This window comes from Poecilia reticulata, chromosome 9 (genome assembly GCF_904066995.2).
Source record: "Poecilia reticulata chromosome 9, P_reticulata-male-v2, whole genome shotgun sequence".
In the NCBI taxonomy this organism is placed as follows: domain Eukaryota; kingdom Metazoa; phylum Chordata; class Actinopteri; order Cyprinodontiformes; family Poeciliidae; genus Poecilia; species Poecilia reticulata.
Genome location: NC_088838.1, coordinates 16363497 through 16391164, shown reverse-complemented (window position 1 = coordinate 16391164; position 27668 = coordinate 16363497). Strand labels below are relative to the sequence as shown.

At 38.5% G+C, this 27668-nt stretch overlaps 2 protein-coding genes across 2 annotated transcripts; both read left to right on the top strand.

The window, feature by feature from the left end:
- Positions 1-7583: 7583 nt before the first annotated feature.
- LOC145552786 (versican core protein-like) lies at positions 7584-12977 on the top strand. Its single transcript, XM_081610623.1, has 4 exons — positions 7584-7648; positions 11080-11463; positions 12489-12663; positions 12784-12977. The coding sequence occupies exons 1-4, from the start codon at positions 7585-7587 to the stop codon at positions 12920-12922; spliced, it is 762 nt and encodes a 253-aa protein (XP_081466749.1). The 5' UTR covers position 7584; the 3' UTR covers positions 12923-12977.
- A 929-nt stretch (positions 12978-13906) lies between these two features.
- On the top strand, positions 13907-25016 carry LOC145552785 (uncharacterized). The gene is made up of 3 exons (XM_081610622.1): positions 13907-14159; positions 17381-18544; positions 22864-25016. The coding sequence occupies exons 1-3, from the start codon at positions 13982-13984 to the stop codon at positions 25014-25016; spliced, it is 3495 nt and encodes a 1164-aa protein (XP_081466748.1). The 5' UTR covers positions 13907-13981.
- The last annotated feature ends 2652 nt before the right edge of the window (positions 25017-27668 follow it).

Sequence of the window (27668 nt, the reverse complement as noted above, 5' to 3'; positions counted from 1 at the left end):
AATAGCAAAGAGCCCACACCCTCTGTAAGAAACAAATGGCAGCAGACAACTAGTTGGTTTTTAACCAGACTAATCCATACCCAGCCTGGTAAAAATCAGACCCGGGTTCTACGCTTTGCTTCGTACCGAGAATCCTAACCCAATTATTGTGAAACAATTGCTTGCTGGAGGTGAGAGCACAGATGAAGTTTAAAATGTTTACTTGATCGGTAATGTTTGGCCGTGATGTATGTGATGCGCCAGTTTGATTCTATCAGGCTTAAATTGAATGCGCTGTAAACGACAATCCACGGAAAACACCCCAGATGGAGCAATGATGAAGAATGGGAATTGAGGAGAATTGCTTGGGAAGATGGTCTCCAGGCTAAACCAGACCCTTTGTTATAAAGTAATTGTCCCCTAAACCAAACAACTGCCTAAGATATTTGGTTTAGGGGCGATGGTGGTGAGGGCAGTAGGAATTCTCTCTGCAATCAGTGAGTCACCAGTCGATTTCCATTCTGTCCTCCTCTGTCCTGGTGTCCTTGGGCAAGACATTTCACTTGCAACACCAGCAGGCCAGAACCAGGCCGACAGCCTGGCTTCTGTCAGACTGCTGCAGGGCTTCTGTGGCCACAATGCAGCAACTTGCCATCATCAGTGCGTCCAGGTGCGTAAATGGAAACGACTGATTGTAAACCGTTTTTAAGGGTCCTCAGAAGCGCTATGCAAGCTTTATACAGTGTAATAGCCAAGTTGGGTTTTCTCTTAGATTGATACAGAATCAACACTCAGGAAACATAAATTATTGATCTACATTTTTAACTGAAATGTTGGCTCTATGGGATCATAATGGTGATTTTGACAAATGTGTTTCAGTTACGTTGCTCCTTTTTCTGTTGGTGATATAAATTCTAACTATCTGACTTTTGAATTTAGATCAAAGCTCAATTCTTAATCATGTCTTATTTAATCCAGTCATACTTCTAATTGGATGTCTTAATAAAATCAAAAATAAATTTTGATATTTAAGCAGATGATTTATATCTGTAGATTTTGTAGTCTAATGAATAGAAAACGTAAGTCTAGATTGTAAAAGGTGAATTCAAGATGGCTTTTTGGCAAAATCAAAACAAGACAATGATTCGGTTATTTTACATTTTGCAATTCACTTACTTTCATTTATATTGAGAAGTGAACATCATCTTGGATCCTCTTTTACAAAACTTTACACGAGCTTCCTCTAGGTTGAGATCTGAGAATGTTGCTTTCTGTATTGATGCACCCTATTTGATGAAAAATAATTTAGAGCACCCAGCTCAAAATTATTTTTAAAGCTTGATTAAAAACCCCCCAACATATTTCTGATTTAGTTTGTATTGTGTGTGTGTGTGTGTGTGTGTGTGTGTGTGTGTGTGTATATTTGTCTCTCTTATAACCACTTTTATGGGACTTTTTTTATTGTGATGTTGATCTCTTTGGCCCCCTTTCATTTACTGATTATTGTCTATATGTGTCTTATGTATTCATGCTTTAAAACCATAGCTTTTTTCTTTATAGGAAACAGACTTTATTGGTTCATACATGAATGAAAATAAAAAAAATAAATAAATATTGGCTTGTGCAAATCTTCTCAGTGCTAGATTTTTCTCTTTTTCCATTTAAACCATTTATATTGTTTTCTGGCACAAAAGATGAGGAATGGCAACTGGCATATTGAATATGTTATTCTCTACTTTTGTTGTCTCTTTGAAATGCTGTTGGAAATACTTAAATGCATCTATCAATTTCACTTTGAAAACAAACACAAAGTGAATATAAATGGCATGGTTGTCATCTTTTAAAAGCCTGATCAATGTTTATAATCAGATACAACTATCTTTTTTTATATATATGTATATGTGTGTGTGTTGGAGTAAAATATAAGAATGGCTGAAGAGAAGAAATATGCATACATTACCTGTGTAAGTGTGATTGTAGTTGGGACTTTTGAAAAAAATCATATTGCAATAAGCAAAATAAGATATGTGTGAAGATCTTACAATGTATGAATAAAGTGAATAAACTCGGTTCTTTTATCACTGCTATCCTCCTTTGACCTTTACCTAAAATACAGGGATCATCTGCTGTGGTCTGGACCTCCTCACTTGACTTCAGAGGATCAAGGTTCACGTCCGTCCAGAGGCGGCTTCGTTTTCCCACATGTTCTACTCTAAACAGGGAGTCGACTCACAAAAACACCCCCACAAACTCGTTTCCCTGGACCCCAGGAAATCACAGCAAGCTGTTTTTTCTCTTTCTGTGTCGCCGCCTTGGGTTTTGTTTGACACTTCAATTATACAACTTTTTCCATGTCATTATTTAATAATTTTGCTTTCTTCTGGCAATGCTCTGAAGAGTGATTTAGTCATCTTGATATGTGCCAGTTGGTTGCACTCTGTGTATTTACACCAGAACAAACAAAGGCCTTACTGCAGGTTTTTTTTTTGGTTGTTCTGATCTGGGAGGTCCAACCGGAATTTCATCAGGGAGAAAAAAATAAAAAATAAGAACAGCACAGCTATTGCTTTTAAACTTTTTGCTTTCTACAGGACATCCTCCTGAGGTTTAAAAAGTCAAATGTTCCTTTTATCCTGTCAGTGGTTGCCGGAGGCAGACCACCTTAATAGGTCATGTGATACATGGGTCATCTTGGGGTCCGCACAGCAGATCATCAGGATCAAACACTCTTTCACTAGGTCTTTGACTCAGTGATTTATAGCTACTTAACTGGCACAAGGCTTCCACGGTTGGACATGCAGCAGAAATATTTCACACATTGAGTTGTGGCTTTTTGGCTAAAAGATCTCATCAGGTGGTATATATTTTTTTCTCCCCCAAAATTTACTTTGATTAATATTACAACATTTTGTTGTAATGTTGCACAAGAATCAAGCTGATCAAGTGGTATTGTTAAAGAGTATGGCAGACAGATTTCTGTATAGATTATAAAGGTTTGAGGTGCAAAAAGATCAGTCTTATGGGAGTCAAAACCTGATAGTGCTGTGAATGGAGATCAGGAAGCAAACAGTGACTATGGAAATGATGGTCTTCAGAACTTTGATACAAATCTACTTATATTTACCTATGATTATTTTGAATCTGATTGGTTTTCATTGCAGATTCTCACTCACAAGTTGGATAAATGCTGCATCGGGTGATTTCCCAGTACAGCGGCACTGGATCCAGTCTGAGCATGTACCACTTTAGTTTGCCCAAACAACTCCTCTCTTTCTAACTCCAGTGATTGGATTTTTTTTTTCAGAGGAATATGATTTTTCTTATTTCTGAATTCTGGTTTTGACTGAAATTATAGCAGAGGTAGAATATTTACCAATCTGATGAGGAAATGTAAGACTTGGCTACATAAAAATCAAACGATGGAGGAGGTTAACCTTCACAGCACTGGATGATTTCCAGCAGGATAACAGCACTATAAGAAATGATTTCAGTATATTTTGAATGTTTACCATTTAATGTTTTTATTATTTTCTTGCTTTTAAAGAAATCCAGATTTATATGCAGGTAAGTATATAGCTGCAATCAAACAGTAATACTAGCATGCTTCAGTTCCCCACTCAAACAGATGCATATCAATTCTCAAGGAAAAACATTGTACAGATAAATGTGATAATTTTACATTTGCAGCTTGTGAAAAAAACATTTAAATTCTTTGAAGATTAGAATATCACATCAGACCAATAAAAATATGTCTAATACAGTTAAAAATACTTTTAACCGTACATCAAATAAGTACATCAATGTTTCAGTACAGTTGATATCATAGTAGATTTAATACCTGCTTAAAGGTTATCTCCAAAAGTTATTTTTAATCTGACAAACAAGTCTCATCTGAACACATTACAATTTACTAAGATGTATCTGTATATTTTAAGTTTGTATTTTATACACTGCTCAAAAAAATAAAGGGAACACTTAAACAACACAATATAACTCCAAGTAAATCAAACTTCTGTGAAATCAAACTGTCCACTTAGGAAGCAACACTGATTGACCCGACGAGGGTCCCCGTTGTCAATTAGTGTTGCTTCCTAAGTGGACAGTTTGATTTCACAGAAGTTTGATTTACTTGGAGTTATATTGTGTTGTTTAAGTGTTCCCTTTATTTTTTTGAGCAGTATATTTGCTCTTTTAAATACAAAGTTCATATCCTGTCTTTTGACAACATAGATTTCTCATTTTTAGTTGTAAAATATTTCAAAATGAACTATACTGTGTGGCCAAAAAGCAAAAGTCGCCTGCTCCAATATTTCATTGGACTGTCTCTAACTTAGATTATAACACGCCTTTGCTGTGGCATTGTTTCGATAAGATTCTGCAATGTTAAAAAATTTATTTCCATTCCAGGTTGCGTTAATTTTTCACCAAGATCCTGTGTTGATGACGGGAAAGTCCGACCACTGTGCAGTCTTCCCCAGAACATCAAAAAGACTCTCAATGGGGTCAAGGTCTGAACTCTGTGGTGGCTGATCCATGTCTGAAATTGATGCTGTTTCACAGTTTCAGCCTGATGGACTTTGACATTGTCCTCAGGGAAGAAACAGTTCAATTAATGGAATAACCTGCTAATTTAGTATCTTATAGTCGCCAGCCGATGCCATAATGTTACTGAACCTTCAACTGCAACAACCTCAGATCATAGTACAACACGCACAAACTTGCACAGTAGTCACCAGGCATGATGGATGCATCACTTCATTTGCCTCTCTTCTTACCCTGACACACCCATTATTCTGGGAGAGGATGAATCTGGACTTTCTTAAATCGCTGCAGAGTCTAATCTTTATGCTCCCTTGAAGGAAAGCCTTTTTCTCCAGTTAGCCTCACTGATTAGTGGTTTTCTTGAGGCTACACATCTGTTCAGTACCAACTTCTTAAGTTCCCGTCACATTATCCGTGTGGAAATGCTCTTACTTTCACTATTAAACATAGCCTTGATGATCTCTGCTGTTTCTTCAATTAATGTCACCAGACACTTATAAGTGATCACCTATTGCTGTCATTCCAAATTTTTTTCTACCACAATTATTTCTTATAGAGGATGGTTCCTTTTTGTCCTTCCAAATTTTAAGAATGCATTACGGTTCTCACTCCAATTTTAGTTGTCTCTGCAATCTCATTAGATGTTTATTCTGCTTGTTACTAAATGATCAGATCCTTAAGAAAATTCTAATTTAGACCAGGCAGTGTTTAACAGGATGTGGAAGCAGATTTTCATCCACTATTCTTTCTGACTTTTTAATATCTCATAATCACTCTATCGGGCAAACATATATTCCTGGAATGAGCCCTCCTTGGAGTTTTAATAGCCAGTGATGAGATGATAAGATGACCCAGCCTCCCCTCCTCCTCTTTTGGAGAAGCACAGCGCAGAGTTTCCAGTGAATCACTGTGAAGCAGAAGGTTACCCATCTTAGCTGATCAGTTTCAGCTGATCAGCACGTTTTCCCGATCGTTCACTTGTACTGTAGCGCTAATATAAACGAGACAAAATAAAATAAACTAAATCTGTATTGTTCACCTGCGACAGACTGGCGACCTGTCCAGGGTGACCCTGCTCTCGCCCGGAACGTTAGCTGGAGATGGGCACCAGCAACCCTCCCGACCCCACTAACGGACAAGGGTTTACAGAAATGGAAGGATGGATGGATGTATTGTTCACATGTCTTGGTTCTATCAGCGCCGGAAGTGCCGGAGTTGGTCTGGAGGACTGTGGCATTGGAACAACCAGAATGTTATGACTCGACATTTAACCAGAGAAATGTCTGCACCACGCCGTTTACAGTGCGCACCTTTTGGTTATAACTGCTGGATTTTCCAAATGGCACGAGATTTTCAGCATACTGATTATGATCCTTTCACGGACAGCTTAAACAAGCATATAAAAACAATGTTTCACTGGACGTATTTTGCGCTGCTTGCATTGAAGTGCAGTCACCTAATCAAACAAGGACAAGCTGCAGAGGGAGACCATTTGTGCCACATTAGTCTGAACTAAGTGAGGAGCCGCTTCCTCTCCTGCACATGGTCAATTGGAGACTGTTCCCTCCTCCACAAGGTGTCCCATTCACTTTTTAAATGAGCTCCTCCTCTTTGACGAAATAGCAGCGTGGCTTAGGCAAAATTGAACTTGTTTCTTGCCAACATTCGCGGGATACCGCCGATGCGCTCAGATCCAGGATCACGCTGGAGTAGGACCGCGCATCATCTAAGGAGAGGAGTCAGGCTCACTGGGAAGAGGAAAAAGAAGTTTTGCTGCCTCAACTTGGAGTGGACCTATCCAGGCACTGTTTTACGCACGCATGTGGTGCGCTGGGATTAGCTCAATCTAAGGATTTAGTATCTATAAACAGTTTTCTTTGTTCAATGGAATAAAAATAATTTAAACGTAAGTATTTTCCCCCATTTTTTTTTTAAACTATCCTGAAAACGTAGTGTAAGAAACTGGGCTCCTCTTATCTCTGTAGATGCTTTTCTGAACATGTTACTTCGTTGTGATATTATAGTTCTGATAAAAGCGAATCAGTAAGCATAACACAACTTATCATGTTACAATTCTACCCTGTGATGCGCACTGTCCTCAGATAACGTCTCCGTCCGGCTGATTAAGGACAGTAAATTTAAAATATCAACTCATCCACTTTCAGGGCTTTTTAAAATAAAATAATAATTAATAATAATAATAAAAAATTTTGTTCCACATTAAATGAGATCTAGTAATGAAAATGGCGCACTGGCAGTCTCACAATCAGCTCCTAAATAAATGACGTTGGCAGTCAGGCGCCCGTCTTTCACAGTGAGGAGCATCCCTGCACGAGGGGCCGCAGGCTTTAAAAATCTGTAAGCAATTAAACCCCTCTGTGATGCTGCAGTAGGCTGCAGTAGGGGATCTCTTTTGAATTATTCTTATTAGGATTTCCTACAAAACCAAGTTCAACTAGCTGAAACCCATTGTTTCAATAAGTAGCATGGCAAATATTGACATTTGTCAGAACGTGACTTAAAAAAAAAACAGCCACAGATTTTTTTTTTTTTTTTCAGTTTAAGTGACTTTCAGTCATGTTGTATTTAGGGATGATGATTTAGTAGTGCTAATTGTCTTCCGATAGAGGGTTCCCACAGTTTTCAGCTCTTACTGATACCCGACCCCTTGTGTTTATACTGTGGGGTGCTAATGAGGGCAGGGGGCCTGCTGCTCCTGCCCTCCTGTCTCCAAAACTCCTGGTTTGACCTCACAGGAAGTTTTACCTCTCAGCTTCACCACCCACGTGTTCAGTGAAAACATGAAATTCTGTCTGCATATAGCTACAACTTCTGACTGAAGTCTAACAAAAGAGTTAGCTAGTGATGCTTTCCACATTCTCGCCATATAAAAAATGGCCTTTTATGTAATACTATTTTTTATATGCAAATTTTTAGTATTAATTTATTTTTTTTTATCCAATATGTTCAATGACTTTCACTGAAAATACTTATGACAAAAAAAACTCAACAACTCTGAAATTGTTTTCTAATGTAACATTTTTCTCTTATTTCTTTTTTCAGATGATTCTAAATATTAAGCATATCCTGTGGTTATATTATCTGTGTGATGCTGCATATGCAACAAGTAAGTCCTCTTCTCTTACTCTTGGGCACTCTTCTGTTCACCCTTCTCTTTTTGTTTTTTCTCTGTTTTATTTATGTACTTTGATTGTGCATTCGCACAAAATCCCAATATTCTTCATCTTGTGTTTTTAAAGTGGACTCATTTATCTGTGTACCTACACACATGAAGCGTCAACAACAAACTGACATGTGTTCAGTATAACAATTTTTATTGTTATTTATTTTGGAAAAGGGTGATAGTTACATGAGTACTCTGGTAAATACACTTGGTCAGTTCAACACCCGTGTCATATTAGAAGGAACCACTGGTCTGAAGACAGAACAGCTGCTAACATCACACATGCTAATATGGGTTTCAATTAAAGCACAAAACTCTTGCCTCTAGGGCTGCTTCACTAGTGTTTTCTAAGCATTCTCTACATTGTTCCTTGTGAATGCCAACTCCTTCTTTTCCTCCCCCATCAAAAACCTTCCAAAAAAAGAAAAAATGGTAATTTGGTTCCTCTCTGTAGAGCTTTGTGTGATACGGCCTACTGCTATGGATTTGAGTCCGGCATCTATTCCCACTTTTTAAAACACAAGACTTAAACATGAGCTCATGCTTGTTAACAATGGAATAAATGCGATTGCAGTTGTGCAATTTTGCGTTGTTAGCAAAAATTTTAATGTAAGACATAGTATTGAATAAACTTTTGCTTTGATCTTCTGCACTTTGGTCTGGGCGACTGGCTGTGTTGGTAGAGTAGTCGTCTTGCGATCGGAAGGTTGTAGGTTTGATTCCAGCTTCCTCCTGCCTCCTAGGCAACGCACTTAACTCCAAATTGCCTACCAATCTGTGTATTGGTGTATAAATGTGTGAGCGTTTGTGAGTGTGAATGTGACTCTAGTGTAAAGCGCTTTGAGTGGTCAAAATGATTTGATAAAGCGCCATATAAGTTCAGTTCATTTACCACTATGAGTGGTTATGTCATGGTAATTGAGGGATTACTTACCTAAAGGTTCAATTCATAATGTATCTTAAAAACTATGAAGAATTAACATATATACCTGTAGCCAGACCCAGATTTAGCATGATGTAAGACCCTCTATTGCTTCTAAAAAGTTTAAGTTTTCAAGAAATGTCTTTATCAGCACAAATACATTGTCAATGCCCCCAAACAGATTGTATGTGACTGTATGAACAAAGAAAAAAAAATCACAAAACAAAGGATGCAAATAAAGATTTGTATAAAGTGGACTATCCTTATACTTATCTTTCTTTAAGTCCAGCGTTAGGACAGTGTTGTGTTTTTTAACCCTGGTCTTCAAGACACACTGTCCTGCACGTTTTAGATCTTTCCCTGCTTCAGCAAACATGATTTCAATTGGTGACTGCTTAACAGGCTTTTGGTGAACTACAATTATCCAGATCAGATTTGTTAAATCAGGGAAACATCTCTAAAACATGCAGGGCAGTCTGCCTTAAGGACCAGGTTGAAAAAAACACTGTTATGGAGGTAGGGCCATCAAAACTCCAGGAGCCTTGACTACTGCCCTGTTAAGCCACTGATAAATCCTGGATCGGCCTGCAGCTGATAAGTCTCATGGCACCTTTATTTTAGCTAGTCCAACTTAGGTCAAGGGCAAAGAGGACTTCTACTGTATTACAACAATTTCAGAATCTAAAACATTAGTAGTTCATGTGAATACCATTTCATGAATATTTAGTGGGTATTTACAAGTAAGGCAATTAATCTTTACATGGCATATGAAGTATGTGCCTAACGAAAAAGGCAATATGGTGTAAAAGGAAAATATTAAATAGTTAATAATCTAACTGAACCCTCATACAAAATTGGAGATTACCATTTTTAAATATTTTTAAAGTCAAAGTTTATGTTCATTTTATTTCTTGAACATTTAAGCTGTCTCTAAGTTTGCAGTGAGTGGTTATTACATAGAAACTGATGATTATCTACACAAGAAATTAAACCAGGAGGTGGTGTATCATCAGTAATCTTTCTTTGCAAAGTGTACATATGAAAGTAAAATGTGAAAAAGGCAAACATATTGTAGAAGTCACATTACTTTGTTGATTTCTACTTTATGATACTTTTACATCAAAGTTACTGTGACTGAAATAGTTTTGCACGTTCAGTCATCAGTCCTTGTTTCACACAGAAAGATCATTGGTGATTGGTGAGTATTTCCTGTGCAAATAATTATCATATTCTATGTACAAAAAATCACCCAGTACCAATATTATCATAAAATACTGTATGAACAAACCATAAGTACTTTTGGAGATTGTTTTAAGATAATAGAAGTTATCTTTATCTTGACCTCTTGACTAGCATGAGTCTGAAATAATCTGGATTAATCCTAAATGAAGTAATTAAGATAGATTACTTCAAGTAAAATGTTTACCAATTCAAACTTTTCAACTTTTCATTTTTTTTTATTTTAGATTAACTTTTAACATTGTCTGATGTTGTATTGTTTGTCATACTGACATCATTCTAGTTTAGACTAATCTTAGTTTGTCCAAGAAGGAGCATTAGATGTCAAGAACTTACCAGGTTTAACATGAAATGATTTAGCCATGTGTCCTTGTTTTAGCACCATAGTTTAACTCCATTAAAACATTGTACATGCACTGCACTCAGTGGGGAATTTGTTCCCACACCCATCATTTTAAAGATGAGGTTCAACTTTCCAAGAGTCACTTTCAAAACATGATGCATGGTTTTTTTTCTTTTCTTTTTTTTATTAATTTGGGTGTAGTTGTCACACCCTTTCACTGCAACTGAAGCAGTGTGTGTTGTCTTCTTCTGTGTTCTGAGGAAAGAGTAAACAGAATATCCTCCTGACTACCAGTAGTTCATTATTGTCCTCTGTAGAGGACATTTCTAAACTTGAGTATCTCCCACCCCCTGCATTCTACTGAATTAATTCCTTTTGGTACCTAGAGAGGACATTTAGGGCTTTTCAATGATACCACATGTGAAGGGGTGAAACTTTTGTACTTATCTTTTTCTCATTCATAAAAATGACGTTCATCAGTACTAGCACATTTTATGGGAAGAGACAAAGTAAGTGCATAAAACTTTTAATTGTGCAAATTTTGGGTTAAAATTTAGTTGGAATATTCTAAATAAGTCTTTTAGTAGCATATTAAAACATTCTATGAAATGTTTTGACTGTATTTTATTGTAGTATTTAAAAGTTGAAAAATTGTCCTCTGTAGTGGACACGTCATATTTCAAAAATAAAAACGTTTTTTCCCAAAAAAATGTTTTCAGTATTCTAATTACCTTACAAAGACTGTGGGATTTAAAAAAATGGTGATTGGACAATATTTTTTTTCCCTGGTAGTCTGGAGGCTATAATAGGATGGGAAGTAAAAAGTACTTAACTGCATTAACTCTTTTGCCTTTTTTTTTTTCCTTTCAGCATCCAACACATTATCAATAATCCAACCAATCTCTGGATCCCTCTCAGGGAAAGTAAATCTTCCCTGCTTCTTCTCCACAATCCCAACATCAGCGCCACTCATAGGTACAAATAGAACAGCCAATTATGGCAAAGATTACTTACGAATCAAATGGACCAAAATAAAAGGACAGGAAAAGTCTACAGTGCTGGTGATGCAAAATGGGGTCATCAAGATGAACCCCATCTACAGGAACCGTGTGTCGGTGCCCAGTCACCCTGAGGATGTCGGCGACGCCTCCTTGACTATGGTGAAGCTGCGAGCTAGTGATGCTGGGACTTACAGCTGTGAAGCCACATACGGCATCGAAGACACGCATGATATTGTTAACCTTGATGTCAGCGGTAAGCTATTTATAGTTTCCTCGTTTTCGTGTTATGGAATTAGATGATTTAGATGAAAACCGAAATTTGCAGAAGTGGATTACTAAAAAAACACGGTTAATAAGAGAGAAATGGAATACAAGTGGTGATAGAAATGTAAACAGGATGTGAGAGTAATGCTTTGATAGCTGCAGCTAACTAGTAGTTACAGAGAGGTAACTACAACTTTAAGTTGTCCTTGCTTCAGAGAGAATGCCCTCCTTAAAAAAGATTTGAGATAGTTTGTGATGAATTCCCTATAAAATATGTTAAGGTTTGTGGTTGTGAAAAAAAAAAAAAGTGGAATATTCAGTATTTTACTTTATGGCTTTCTCTGCTAAACCCAGTCCCATGGGCAACCTAACATATGTTGTATACAAACTTTGGTGCACATCATGGGTGTCTTGTCATTACTTTGTCATTTTTCCCTCCCAACACTGACAGTATTACCAAACAAACAGTGCATTTCACTACTGTGAAATACATGTTAGTGCGGGTCACGTGATAACATATCTTCACCTTGTTCAATTGTTTTAATTTTATCGGCTTTTAGAAAATTAATGTGGGTGATACTGTATAGCTTTTGTGGAAGCATGGGTGGGGAGAAACTGGGATAGTTTTGGTTTACAATCTGCCTGACCTCTTTTCCAACAATTTGCAATGTTAATTGACACCATCAATCAAATCTGAAGCGCCTGTTTACCGTCCACAAATATGGGGATTTCAGGGCCATGGCATCACATGCAGTTATCTTGTTCATTTGTGGTGAACAGTGTGAGTATTTCACATATCCTCTCGGCTTATTGCAAACCTCCTTGTTTCCAAAGTCGCTAAGAGACTCTTTTTTTTTTTACCCTCAGAGAGTGTTTTACAAGACACTTGCCAGAATTTACCACCCTGGATTTATGCTAACGAATTGCAGATGACTATCTTCAACTGCGTATACAATATTTGATTGTCTCTCATCTTTAAATGGTGCTTACTTTTTGTAACTTATTTGTTGCCAGGTGTTGTTTTTCACTATCGAGCAAGCATCAGCAGGTACACCTTAAGTTATGAGAAAGCTGTCCAAACTTGCAAAGATATTGGAGCAAGCATAGCTACCTATTCCCAGCTGAAAGCAGCTTATGAAGATGGATTTGACCAGTGTGATGCTGGCTGGATTGCTGACCAGACAGTGAGGTCAGCTTTATCACTCAACGCTACTGTTGATATACATAATGAACATATGCATATACCTCAAATGTAAAAGATATGCACATTGTGACATTATGATTTTTAATACTTACTCTTTTTCTGTAGATACCCAATTACCAGACCAAGAAACGGCTGCCTTGGAAACCTTAAGATGATACCTGGTGTTAGGACTTATGGAGTTAGAAACCCTTCAGAGACCTATGATGTTTACTGTTACGTCGATAAACTTGACGGTAAGTTTTGAGAGCGTGAGTTTAAAAAGGCTTCAGCTAAAACTCTTATTGTACCACAATGGTAATGCCTGTATTTTTTTATAGGAATACTTCTGTAAATTTACAGTACACAATTTCCTGCACAAGTGAGCTTCACATTTTTTAAAAAGGAAGATTGCAGAGAAGCTTCTAATAACTTCACATGAAAGAATGGCTTTAGTGGTTTTTAAAAACGTCCCCAACAAAAATATGATAATTAGATTTTTAACTGTCTTTGGCACTGCTCAGCAATTTTTCCTCTCTCTTCGTCAACTAGTTTAGTCTGATACTGTTCTTACACTTCAGTATTTTACTGTGATTAATGTCTCTGCTGTCAAATATAAATTCCAATCACCTCTCAGTATTTGCTCCTCCATCTGGGATTTGTTCAGGGCAATATTTTGAGCACATGGTATTAAATATTTAATGAAGATTTGCAAACAGATATTAAACAAATAGAGGTAACACACTAGGTGTGCAGTTTAAGCTACTGAAGACATATGCTACACAGGCATTAATAAACCAAAACCCTTCTTTATTAGCATGTGATCATTGTTGATAATGTCTTTGGAATACTGCCAAAAACGCATACAGTATTACCCAGAGATTGTGATTTATGTTCCACATTTAACCAGACTTGTGTGACACACCAGTTTGATTACAAGTAAAACAATGTAATTACTCCTTAGCGTGAAACTAAGCCCCAAATCATTTTTTTTTTTTTACTGACAAACTGTCTGAATAGGTTATTTAGGATTCTAGCTCTATGTCTCTGTGTGATTTTTAAAATTTTCTTGTATGTGTAGTTCTGCATTATTTTGCCTAAACTGTCTCACTGCTGGCCTCATTTGGTCGAACGTCCAGACTAGATAAAGCACTATGCAAGTATAAGTGCCTTGCTTTTATAAAGTCTTCATTCATTTTTCTTTCTTTCAGGTGAAGTCTTTTATGCTCCTGTGGCGGGTAAGCTAACTTTTTTAGAGGCCACCGAGGAGTGCAAAAAACACAAAGCTGTGTTGGCGTCCACTGGCCAACTCCACGCTGCTTGGAGAATGGGACTGGACAGATGCGACTATGGCTGGCTCTCTGACGGGAGTGTGCGACACCCTGTTGTGCATCCTAGAATCCCGTGTGGCGGAGGCCTAATGGGTGTCAGGACACTGTATCGCTACAGAAATCAGACCTTCTTTCCAGAACCTTTCATGAAGTTTGGAGCTTACTGCTTTAGAGGTAAAAAAATATATATATTTTGCTTGAATTCTTGAAATGTAAACTGAATGTGCAGTGCATGTTTTAGTGACAGAATAATCAGACTTTAGCACTGAAGCAAATGCTCATACAACATAGAAAATTATCTCAGAGAAAACATTCAACATTTCCCCCTTTTGCTTATTTTGCTGGGTTAATGCTCTTTGTCATAAAACACCAAGTAATAAAAAATATGAATAATTAATTTATTTTCAAAGTTGAGAGAGCAGTTTAATGTTGCAGTGTGTATGTAATATATGTTAAAACTGTCACTATGTTGTGACAATATAACATGAGACAGATAATCTGTGAAAAGATCAAACTTTTTCACTTTCTCCCTGAGTTATGCTAAGACCTGCCTCCAGGCTCTGATTGGTTGGTTCTAGTTAGCAATGGGAGCACTGGGAGAAGGCAGAGGATGCATTATTTTCCAATTATCTGTCCCATACTATTCTGTCACGACATAGTGACAGTTTCAATAAATATGTAAAAAAAAAGAATAATTAAAGTTACATACTGAAGCGCGAAGACAATTAAAAAGCTTTTTCTACATAGCAAAGCAAAAAGTACAAGCAAACATGTTTTTGTAAATGTACAATTAATACAAGTCAATTAAGATGAAAGTTACTGATAAAAATGTATAATGAGGACCTGAATACGTTTACTCTGAAGCTGTTGTAGTGCACACTCCCAACATCTGAAAATCTTGGTGAAATATTTTCAAAAAGTGTGAGCATATAACACATCCAAGCAAAAGCAAAACCTGACTTCTGTGAACTCAAGTCCTTTTATTCATTTCCAATTTCCTACACTTTGTTTTTCACAATGCATACAACCATTATACAATTTTGAAATGTAAGTGTGGAAAAAACGTTTATCTATTTGCGATTACTATCATTGTCTTATTATTTATTTGTTATACCTCATTGCCTGGCATTCAAGTGTTTCAGGAACTACATCAGAAAGCTGATTGATTAATTTCTTATAGGCATTGGGCTGTTTGTTGTAGATGCTAGTGGGGTCTATGGACTACAATTACATAAAGAATTTTTCTTCTAATTGACAAAAAATGACCAATGATATTTCTCAGGAGTTTGAGGTCAATGAACTGTCGGTTAAATTTGTTATGCTTCATTACTTCCAGTTGTCCTAATTAAGGTTTATTTTTCCTTTAAAAAGTCCACTTGTGTAAATGCTGTCTTAATTAAAGAAATATTAATTTAACTGTAATTTTAGTCATAATAAAGGAAACCCAACTGTTTAACTTGAAAATGTTCAAGTTAAACTATGTTACATGGGACCTTGGTTTACACAGAGATGATCATGAGAACAAAAGCAAATGCAGAATTGGATCTTCACTAAAAATTACATTAATAATGCCCCTTTATGGTACGTTAAATGATATCAGAATGATAAACACCCTACAACTGTGATAGTTTCACTATTTCTAGGGTAACACCCAAAGATAGACAATAGAAGTAACCTAGAAAGGGCAGTAAAAGTGCCCAACGCTGCAGCCTTTTTAGACACACTAACCAACCCACCCCTTTCAGCTTTCATCTCTAATTTCCATTGTCAGTTTTGGTTCTGTCATTCTCACTTGTAGTTATCTGAGCAGACATTTGGATAATGGACAAAACTACTGCTGGACTTCTAAATTCAGTCATCCTTGGTGACCTTTGACATGGCCTTTCCATCTTCACAAATGAAAGGCTGGACAGATAAGCTGACCACTGCCTGGTCATTTAATGCCTCTTGGGCCATGCTGACTCTCGCAGTGATAAGTCTTCATGGAGTTCAGAGGGCACACAAACATGCCACACTCACCTCCTGCTCTGTGTGTGTCATGTCAGCTCTCTCACCCAAGTTGTATTTACACCTTTGTGCAAGTGAGCTTTAAGTGCCACTTTTTGGTGCATCTCTGTCCTCTCTGTCTTTGGAGCCTGCAATACGGTCTCTGTAGAAAAAATATTATCTAAGCCAATGTCAATTAAACTACAGAAAAACACATAGCTCAGAGCTGGATGCAGTGAGAAAAAGGAACGATTATTTGCTAAGTAGACTTTGGATTCCCCTGAAATAAACAAGGGTCTCTATAACAGGAACAGTTGAAATGCATTCATGATACAATGCAATATTTCTGAGAGTAGACCCTCATTTTCCTGAAGCGGAAAATGTGTCTCACGCCTTATGTCACATATGCTGTAGTTTCATGAGCAAAGGGCTAATGCATAATGGTCAACAGCTGCCTTTTATGCAGTCTGTCAGTGCAGCTAAGGGTGGCTTTAGATTGTTTTTATTAGTATGAGTAAATGCAAGAGTCTGGAAGTACAGAGGAGCAGGAAGGAAGAGGACCCTTTTTGAGAATAATTTATGAACTAAATGACTTAGTAAAATGAATCATTTCATTTTCTATACTCGGCCGAAGAAAATGAAAGCAGCCATATTATAAAACTAGATTATAGTAACAGAACCAACAGAGGATGGCAAAGATGAAGAAACAGTAACAAAACCACAAGACATGATCCCTTCAACTATACACACAGCTTAATTCCTCTGTTACACACATTGTGACCCTTTTAGGCAAATCTGGAAATGTTTGGAGAAACTTTCAAAGTGCACATATGAAAAAGACTGCTTGAATGGTTACCTAATTTTTCACGCATATCCTGTTGTCATGTCATCGAAAACCATGGAAGTTGATTAAAAGTTAAAACTTAATGTCTGGAGCCATTAGCTCTTTATGCTTAGAAAAAAATGGCTTCTTCTTATGACTGGTTGGAAAGTGCAGTAAGAGTTAACAGAGGGAGTCGTCTATACTGAAGTTTCTAGGAAACATCAGAAGTAGCGAACGCATGTGTTAGCTGTTGCTGTCATTTACCTTTTGTTTTCCAAAAATTGAAATGGCATTGCAGCAACACTGTGACCCTGCTACACCACTCTAAAAAATAAATACAGTTTCACACATTTTCAATGTGAAGTATTCACTTTGTGAATGAAAAAAGCCTTGTTAGGTGCACATTTCAGTCACAAAAACTCAAATCACATCAACGCTACATTTGCAGGACATCAAAGTCTGAAAAATCTCTTACAATTGCTAGTCATCATATTCCAATGGAAATTTTCAATTTTGTTTTACTGGTTCTCCCAAAGTAATTAATACTTTTTGACATTTTTTGTGTTTTTTATTGCCTACTCTACAGGAGGGAGAGACACAATCAACCAGACTTTCCTTGTGGATGTGTCTGTACAAGAAGTCATTACTACCACCACCACCAGATCCACCACTGTTGCCACCACATCATTCGACACAACAGCAGAGACAGAGAAGTCTTCAGACTATGATGTTCCCACATATGCTACATCAATGTTCTCTGTCAGTATGTCTCCTCCTCAGCCCACTCCCCCTGACCAAGACGCTCAATTAATCACAACAGTTGCACCAACAATTATAGAGGATCCTGATGATAAAGATAGTATAAGCGACATAGACATAAATCACTCTAACAGCTTTGGTACTGCTGAACCTGTTCCTTCCCGTGGTGAAGAAATCACTGAAATTCACATGACGAAAGAGACCACAGGTTCCACAGCATCCTTTGAAGATCCAGATTCCCACTCAGTGATTGAGATCAGCACAATCAAACCTGATGTACTTCTACCAGATGATTCTTTAAGTACAGCAGGCAGGTTTGCAGAGGGGAAGACAGAGAAAACTATTGTGACCCATAGGATGATCACAGATATTTCCTCTGAAATCACAGATGCTCCTACAGAATCTACTGAAATGACCAGGAAGGAAGCATTTATTTCCTCTGAATCAACACCATTCATCGCAACTCCTGGTTTCCAGTTGTCAACACCAGTAGATTATGATGGGATTGTAACTGATTTTTTTCCCGAGGCTCCTCCACCATTCCAGCCATTTCCACAGATCATAGATCAAACTGCCTTGGAAAAATCAACCCCAACTACAAGTGGCACTACCTCTAGGTGTAACACTGTGCCAGAAGATGAGATAAGCACCACAGAAGTAACAGAGACCCATGACATTGAAACTCAAACAATACAAAAAACACAGGGAGCAGATTCTCTTGCTTCATCTGGTGCTCCAGATGTGGCTTCCAGGTTCCCGGTTGAGAGTCGAGTGTTTACTGAAGAAGTGGCATTGTCAACAACTGAACACACCCTCAGTGTGTCCAGCAGTCAGAGAACAGAACATACTGCAGAAACGCTGACAGAGGATGACACTTTGGGAAGCTTTGGGGCAGAGATATTTAAATTGTCTTCTACGACATCGGCTGTAACCAGCACGCTCAAAGTCACACCTTCAGTGGTTACGGAGGCACAGATTCAGAATACTTCAGGTAAGACTTGCATTTTGTTAAATTTTTAAACATAGGACAAATGAGGAGGGAGCTGTAATACAATGTGTGAAAAGGTTGTCTTTGGCTTGAATATGGTCTTCTGCATAGATCATTTCTTTCCTCTAGTGGAATTAAGGAAATATTTGCAGTTGCTTGTACAAATGCAGTTTGTATTCATAATAATGCATTGTCTATAGATGATTTGCTTCCTATGTTGTTTTGGCTCATGATAGTATTTATAATGACTGGGCCCCTCTTTTGCTGCCGAACTAGTTCTGACCAGTTGAGAAAATAGCATGTAATATCTAGGGTACCCTGTGGGTTTTGGTTCTTCATAGCAATAGATTCTTTGGAACTTGTGAATTGTTGTGTGGAGTCTTGTGGATGGAATTGTTTCCCACGGATGTCATTACATCTTATTAAATCATTATCTTCTGACTCTTGAGTTATCTGGAGATTCCTCTGCCATGTTCTTTTGAGGGCTGTCTTGCCATGCACTGCACCTGGTCCCTGAAAAGTAGTTTTCAGTACGTTGTAGTTTTTTTTCCTAACACAATCGGTTTCTACATCTACTCTTGTGGCGATCATTAGTACCATACAGACAGAAAAGAAACAAAAAGCCACTGCTAAAAGTAGTTTACATTTAAGCCCTTGTTTTATAAAATATAACATCAAAATAAATAAAACTTACACTAGATGCTAGGCGAGCCCACAATGACTTACACTTCAAACTAAAACATGTATGACTTCAACATTATGAAAGTCATAATAATAGTAACTATTATTTTATATGACTTTTACATTATGAAAGTAATAAAAGACTATGAGTTATGTGACTCATAATCACATTATGACTCATAGTCGTACACGTAAAAGCTTGCTGGTTATTTTGTGTTGTTTAACTACTTATATGCATTTACATTATTCCCCTAACTGAGTGTGAGCATCTGACTGACAGCCAACCTGGCAACAACTAAAGTGTGTTGGCAGTCTACCGCCTTAAGCGCAGTAAACACAGACGCCTGTCTTCATCTTAGACTGGACACCACCTCATAAGGTGATGTCATCACTAACTCACAGTCCCTGCCCTTTTTGTCAGAACAGCTGGAGGCTGCCTGACCAAAGGAAGTGATTATAGCTACTTTTACTGCTCATGTGATTGAATTAGACTTTCTGAGTCTCTTTCTGCCCTCTCAGTGTGTATGGGAAAAACTTGCAGAAAAATTTGTGGTGACATTGAAAAGTACTTTGTCTGATTGAATTGTAAGAAGATAAGATCTCATTTGGGTTTAAAGAAAATCACTTTATTTTTTTTTTATGGGTGTACATCACTTAGCATCACTTGTTGTGTTATGGTGAACTTTACACAGGTCAAGTGGTGCTTCCTTGGTGACTTTTGTGGAGTAGGTTGATGGTGCAAAAAATGACAGACCAGGGGATAGGGCTGCATAAGTTTCGCCTTTGCATGCATCTGCTTGTTTAAGTGTAGAACAAGTATGTGTTTGAGTGGGTCAGTAAGGCCAGGAAATTGCCTAAGTTCCCAGGCGTGACCTGCATTTGTAACAGGTGTCTTTCAACATGGCTGAAAGGCTACAGGTGTTCTCATTTACAACTGATAATCTTTTTACACTGTCATTTGAGGAAAACAGAGATGAGACAATGGAACTGAGGGCATAGATAGCAAGAAAATAAGGAGAGTGAAAGAGGGAAAAGTTGTAAAAGTCATGTATATTAATCTATTTGTGTATTTGTAAATCTGGTAGCAACTGATAGGCAATTCATGGAAAGTTGGACTGTACTACTAGACTTATTCTTAGCTCCAGTTCTCTTTGAGTTGCTCGTTCGGTAGATTTTGTTTAAAAACTTTAAAGCTATTTTAAAAACTTTAAATAAAGTTTTTATTTTCTTGGATAGTGTTGATGACTTATGTTTTAGTTTACATTCTTTGTGCTTTGGAGGATGAGTAGTTTTCCTATCCAGAAAATGTTATTTGGTATTGAAGACATTTACCTTTGTTAGGTTGTGTGCTGTTGGTGAAGGATACCATTGCTGTAAACCAGTGGTCTCAAACTGCTGTCCTCAAGGGCGAGAGTCCTTCAACTCTTAGATGCCATGTTCTACAAAGCTCTGATAATAAGCTAATATTGGAGCAAGGTGTGCTGAAGCATACAGAGATCTAAAAGTTGTAGGTCACTGGCTCTTCATGACCACACTTTGAGACCCCTTCTGTAAAAGGGAACTGAGAGTCCTTTTACTTTGGGCTGGGAAGCCTCATGTTGTCTAATGGCCACTTTTCTTCAAGATAATCTTATGAATGATTTAAGTGAATGTATGACAAATGTTTTTCAAGATCAGTTTTCAGCTGAAAGACATCCAGCTGAAAACTTTTGTTGGATGGTTGTTCATTCTTTGTCTAAACTGACAAGTGGTCAACCCGCTCCCCTCCCCCTTAGTATTGCACTGAGTCATAAATATTTGTTTTTTATCCTTCCTGCAATCTTAAGAGATGGAGTCATTTGAACCCCACAAGCTTTGTAGCCTGTGCTTGGTCCAGCGGGGTTGCACTCACCCGACATAGGCTTCTGCAAGGTTTTAACTTTTTGCTGTGGTTTCGGGGCAACACCCCTGCTTCCCCACTGTGGACTGTGACACCTGCCACGTTCCTCCTGAGAGTCACTCTAAGTCATTGAAGACTAAGAAATAATGACTTCCCTCCACTTTACCCTGATTGAGAGGACGGTGTTGAGAACTATAGTGTTTAACTGTAAAGGCTCCAAACACATTTTTCCCACATGTTGCACTCCTTTCCTGGGCCAGGTTGTGTGACCAAGGGCCCAACCTTCCCTTGGGCCCTTGGTCACACAACCAAGGGACAAACGGATGTCCGTGGAATTGGACATCCTCAAGATGTCTGTCAGCCTGCACTGTGTATCTTAATATGCTCACACCCTGTCAGAGTTTTATCAGAAAAGATTAAGCTTTTAGCAAAAATAGATTGTACAAAGTATTAAAGCTGCAATGGGTAACATTTATAGAAATATGCCTTTCCATATTTGTTAAAACAGTCACTATGTTCTGATGGAAAGGTAATCTGTGAGAAAATACAGCTCTTCTGCTTCCTCCCTGTGGTCCTACTAGTCTCTGAAAAAATATAAAGGTGTTGGTCAGAAACAACAAATCAGAGGAAGGAGGAATGTCTCAGCAATGTCAATCATCCTCGTATGGGTGCTGCTCACACCCCCCAGAGCACAAAGTATCAAACTTGAGATTGATGGTTTGCTACAGCTGTGCTAATGATGGAGAAAGAACCTAACATCACAGGTTTTTCCTCCACCATAGACATCATCAGGCTATGGCCTTTTTTTCGAGCTTGCACATTCACAACAGGCTCAGCTGTTCAGTGAGAGAGCCTGTAGTACAGAAGAGAACAAGGGGGTGGGTGTAAGCAAGACATACATGAGTGTAAGTGAAACTTTAAAGGCATTCATCGGGTGTGATTGGTTGCTTCTGACTGGGAGTGGTGGATTTCTGCAGAAAGCAGTAAGATCACATCTGCTGAGAATGAGGCAGAGGAGCTTGAGTTCTTCCACATATCTGTCTCAAATGTTGTCAGAACAACAGTTTTAACAAATATACAATAAACATATTTTTATACAAAATTATTTATTGCAAATTTAACAGCAGAGATGTGGGTAAATGTGTCACTTCGTAGATATATCTTTCCCACCAAATAAATGTACCCAAACTGTTTTAGTTTTAGATATGCTACTGAAAGCGATACATTTATTTTAAGAATTGTAAGCATTGTATAAACTATAAACAATTGTGTGAGATTATCCGGCTGTCTTCCATAATGGCATATGCATTTCAATCTTCCTCTTTTGTATTTTCAGAAGTAAACTGTTGATTTTTGATAACGCATTTATTTAAACCCTTAAGGATAAACCGAGAACATAAATGAATAAACTATGTCCTCAATTTAAACACAATGTAAGCCAAAATTTACTCCCCTAAAAATGTTAGAAATTCATATTTTAGGATAAAAATGGGGGCTATCTTTAAATCCCTTAATTTCCTTTTGGATTCAAAACTACTTGCTTTTTCTTTTTCTTTTTTTTATCTTCGATTGATGATACATTGTACTGCAAAGTGAAAGCAGAAATAATGGGAAACAATACAATCACTGTGTTTGTCTCTTCATATCGAATTATATGTTGGTGTACTCTAGTCTACATTGAATGAATCTCTGTTTTTCTGTGACTTGAGCTTTATGTTTCATTTAAGTTAAAGGCTCTCTTTACTGTCCATTTCCTTTCCAGCTAAAAAGATAGAAACATTCCAGTCTGCAACCGTGCCACATGTGTTGGACCGTCCTATCCCATCCATAGCTGATGGTGAGCCAGTTATTTTGAGAGGAGGTCCAGACCCTTCTCAGCAACCTATAGTGTCCACACCAGTCTCTAATGTTACAGGAGTATCTTCATCTGCTACTGTCAATGAGACAACACGATCTCCTGAGACTACGACGGTTCAAAGAACCACAGATCCCGAAATTTCAAGAGAAGACTCTGCTGCTATTGCTAACAAGTCAGTTGTGTCTTCTGGTGCTACTTTTGGTGGAAACATCACTAAGTCTACTGACGTGTCAATGAAGACAACAGCAGTTTATCCAACAACACGCACAAAGTCACCTTCAGTCTCAGAATCATACACATCTGAAACAAGTGATGTGTCCAAATCTGCTGTTACCCCAACCGTCTTACTCCGTAGTACAGAAAAACCAACATTGGCATCTCCTGAAACAGAACAAACTTTTACCGCATCCCATTCTCAAGCAAAATCTACAACTTCATTTGAAATGTCAAGTTCTGCCATTACAGATAAAGGAAGCACAAATCCATATACTAGTGGAAACCCCAGAGAAATGTCCAGCAAACACACGGCATCTACAACTGGTACCTCATTAATTAGTCCAGAGACCACAACAACAGAACAAGTTGGTAGCATTTCAACAGAACAAAGAACTTTCCCCTCAGTTTCATCCCTCACTGAAAATCCAGAGACAAGTGTTGATGCTACTACAGAAGATATGGATGGTTCTGGAACTATGAGGACAGACTTGTCCTCATCATCTATAAGCGTTATTGGTGCATCTTCAAGTCTCTACAGTATTGACACAACAACAGTAACAATATCTCCTGAATCAGAGTCTGCCTCTGTGAGAACAGGACAAGGTACTTCTGGTGAAAACATCACCAAGTCCACTGACACAACCATCACTACAACCATGGCTGGCTCTTCTGCTTTCAATATCCTGTCCGTCTCAACTTCAAGAAAATCCGAACCAAGTGATACTTCAAAAACAGATGTTTCTTCAGCTTCAGCGCTACACAGCACACAGGAACCAACATCAATGTCATCTGAAACATATCAGACTCTTGCTCCAGTGATGTTGCAGGAAACGTCAGCAGTTCCAGAGGAAAGTTCAAAATCTCCAATTACAAGAGAAGATAGGACAAGTAATCCAACAAGTGAAATGTCTAGCAGAGACATTGCATCTTCTACTGGCTCTTCAATGTTCAGCACTGAGAAGACAACAGATCTCCTACCTAAGGATGAGGACAGTGTTCAAACAGGTCACACAACGAGACCGTCACTTTCCACAGTATCAGGCAGAACAGAAAGTTCATCTGCTGCTTCTCCAGTAGATAGAGGCTTTACAAGTGGCCAAACCATTGACATGTCCCCAACCCTGTCGATTGTTACAGAATTATCTTCATCTGATATCATCAGAGAGACAACACAATCTCCTGAAACTATGACGATTCAAATAAGCACAGATCCCGAACCTTCTGGAGAAGGCTCTGCTGCTTTTGCTGACACGTCAGTTGTTACCATTGTTACTGCATTCCCAACATCTGCTGTCTCTGACGGTAAACCCATGAGCCCATCAACACTTTCCCCGATTACTCCATCTGCTTCATCATACGCAACTGCACATGATGAGTATGAAGAAACGAGTACAAGGTTTGCAACGGTGGAGTCCATTCCTCTAATCATTGGATCAAGTATTCAACCTGACACAGCTTCAAAGGCCATTGTCACAGATCCAGAAAGTGCTGGACAATTGCATTCTAATGTCACTGATGCGTCAATGAAGACAACAGCAGTTTATCCAACAATACGCACAAAGTCACCTTCAGTCTCAGAATCATACACATCTGAAACAAGTGATGTGTCCAAATCTGCTGTTACCCCAACCGTCTTACTCCGTAGTACAGAAAAACCAACATTGGCATCTCCTGAAACAGAACAAACTTTTACCGCATCCCATTCTCAAGCAAATCTACAACTTCATTTGAAATGTCAAGTTCTGCCATTACAGATAAAGGAAGCACAAATCCATATACTAGTGGAAACCCCAGAGAAATGTCTAGCAAACACATGGCATCTACAACTGGTACCTCATTAATTAGTCCAGAGACCACAACAACAGAACAAGTTGGTAGCATTTCAACAGAACAACGAACTTTCCCCTCAGTTTCATCCCTCACTGAAAATCCAGAGACAAGTGTTGATGCTACTACAGAAGATATGGATGGTTCTGGAACTATGAGGACAGACTTGTCCTCATCATCTATAAGCGTTATTGGTGCATCTTCAAGTCTCTACAGTATTGACACAACAACAGTAACAATATCTCCTGAATCAGAGTCTGCCTCTGTGAGAACAGGACAAGGCACTTCTGGTGAAAACATCACCAAGTCCACTGACACAACCATCACTACAACCATGGCTGGCTCTTCTGCTTTCAATATCCTGTCCGTCTCAACTTCAAGAAAATCCGAACCAAGTGATACTTCAAAAACAGATGTTTCTTCAGCTTCAGCGCTACACAGCACACAGGAACCAACATCAATGTCATCTGAAACATATCAGACTCTTGCTCCAGTGATGTTGCAGGAAACGTCAGCAGTTCCAGAGGAAAGTTCAAAATCTCCAATTACAAGAGAAGATAGGACAAGTAATCCAACAAGTGAAATGTCTAGCAGAGACATTGCATCTTCTACTGGCTCTTCAATGTTCAGCACTGAGAAGACAACAGATATCCTACCTAAGGATGAGGACAGTGTTCAAACAGGTCACACAACGAGACCGTCACTTTCCACAGTATCAGGCAGAACAGAAAGTTCATCTGCTGCTTCTCCAGTAGATAGAGGCTTTACAAGTGGCCAAACCATTGACATGTCCCCAACCCTGTCGATTGTTACAGAATTATCTTCATCTGATATCATCAGAGAGACAACACAATCTCCTGAAACTATGACGATTCAAATAAGCACAGATCCCGAACCTTCTGGAGAAGGCTCTGCTGCTTTTGCTGACACGTCAGTTGTTACCATTGTTACTGCATTCCCAACATCTGCTGTCTCTGACGGTAAACCCATGAGCCCATCAACACTTTCCCCGATTACTCCATCTGCTTCATCATACGCAACTGCACATGATGAGTATGAAGAAACGAGTACAAGGTTTGCAACGGTGGAGTCCATTCCTCTAATCATTGGATCAAGTATTCAACCTGACACAGCTTCAAAGGCCATTGTCACAGATCCAGAAAGTGCTGGACAATTGCATTCTAATGTCACTGATGCGTCAATGAAGACAACAGCAGTTTATCCAACAATACGCACAAAGTCACCTTCAGTCTCAGAATCATACACATCTGAAACAAGTGATGTGTCCAAATCTGCTGTTACCCCAACCGTCTTACTCCGTAGTACAGAAAAACCAACATTGGCATCTCCTGAAACAGAACAAACTTTTACCGCATCCCATTCTCAAGCAAAATCTACAACTTCATTTGAAATGTCAAGTTCTGCCATTACAGATAAAGGAAGCACAAATCCATATACTAGTGGAAACCCCAGAGAAATGTCTAGCAAACACATGGCATCTACAACTGGTACCTCATTAATTAGTCCAGAGACCACAACAACAGAACAAGTTGGTAGCATTTCAACAGAACAACGAACTTTCCCCTCAGTTTCATCCCTCACTGAAAATCCAGAGACAAGTGTTGATGCTACTACAGAAGATATGGATGGTTCTGGAACTATGAGGACAGACTTGTCCTCATCATCTATAAGCGTTATTGGTGCATCTTCAAGTCTCTACAGTATTGACACAACAACAGTAACAATATCTCCTGAATCAGAGTCTGCCTCTGTGAGAACAGGACAAGGTACTTCTGGTGAAAACATCACCAAGTCCACTGACACAACCATCACTACAACCATGGCTGGCTCTTCTGCTTTCAATATCCTGTCCGTCTCAACTTCAAGAAAATCCGAACCAAGTGATACTTCAAAAACAGATGTTTCTTCAGCTTCAGCGCTACACAGCACACAGGAACCAACATCAATGTCATCTGAAACATATCAGACTCTTGCTCCAGTGATGTTGCAGGAAACGTCAGCAGTTCCAGAGGAAAGTTCAAAATCTCCAATTACAAGAGAAGATAGGACAAGTAATCCAACAAGTGAAATGTCTAGCAGAGACATTGCATCTTCTACTGGCTCTTCAATGTTCAGCACTGAGAAGACAACAGATCTCCTACCTAAGGATGAGGACAGTGTTCAAACAGGTCACACAACGAGACCGTCACTTTCCACAGTATCAGGCAGAACAGAAAGTTCATCTGCTGCTTCTCCAGTAGATAGAGGCTTTACAAGTGGCCAAACCATTGACATGTCCCCAACCCTGTCGATTGTTACAGAATTATCTTCATCTGATATCATCAGAGAGACAACACAATCTCCTGAAACTATGACGATTCAAATAAGCACAGATCCCGAACCTTCTGGAGAAGGCTCTGCTGCTTTTGCTGACACGTCAGTTGTTACCATTGTTACTGCATTCCCAACATCTGCTGTCTCTGACGGTAAACCCATGAGCCCATCAACACTTTCCCCGATTACTCCATCTGCTTCATCATACGCAACTGCACATGATGAGTATGAAGAAACGAGTACAAGGTTTGCAACGGTGGAGTCCATTCCTCTAATCATTGGATCAAGTATTCAACCTGACACAGCTTCAAAGGCCATTGTCACAGATCCAG

Bases quoted from the DNA above. Each gene is read 5' to 3' on its own strand.
- LOC145552786 (XM_081610623.1), top strand. From the start codon at position 7,585: ATGATTCTAAATATTAAGCATATCCTGTGGTTATATTATCTGTGTGAT. The intron at 11,464-12,488 runs GTAAGCTATTTA...ATTTGTTGCCAG, and splicing joins TGTTAACCTTGATGTCAGCG to GTGTTGTTTTTCACTATCGA. The intron at 12,664-12,783 runs GTCAGCTTTATC...CTTTTTCTGTAG, and splicing joins ATTGCTGACCAGACAGTGAG to ATACCCAATTACCAGACCAA.
- LOC145552785 (XM_081610622.1), top strand. From the start codon at position 13,982: ATGGGACTGGACAGATGCGACTATGGCTGGCTCTCTGACGGGAGTGTG. The intron at 14,160-17,380 runs GTAAAAAAATAT...CCTACTCTACAG, and splicing joins TGGAGCTTACTGCTTTAGAG to GAGGGAGAGACACAATCAAC. The intron at 18,545-22,863 runs GTAAGACTTGCA...TTTCCTTTCCAG, and splicing joins ACAGATTCAGAATACTTCAG to CTAAAAAGATAGAAACATTC.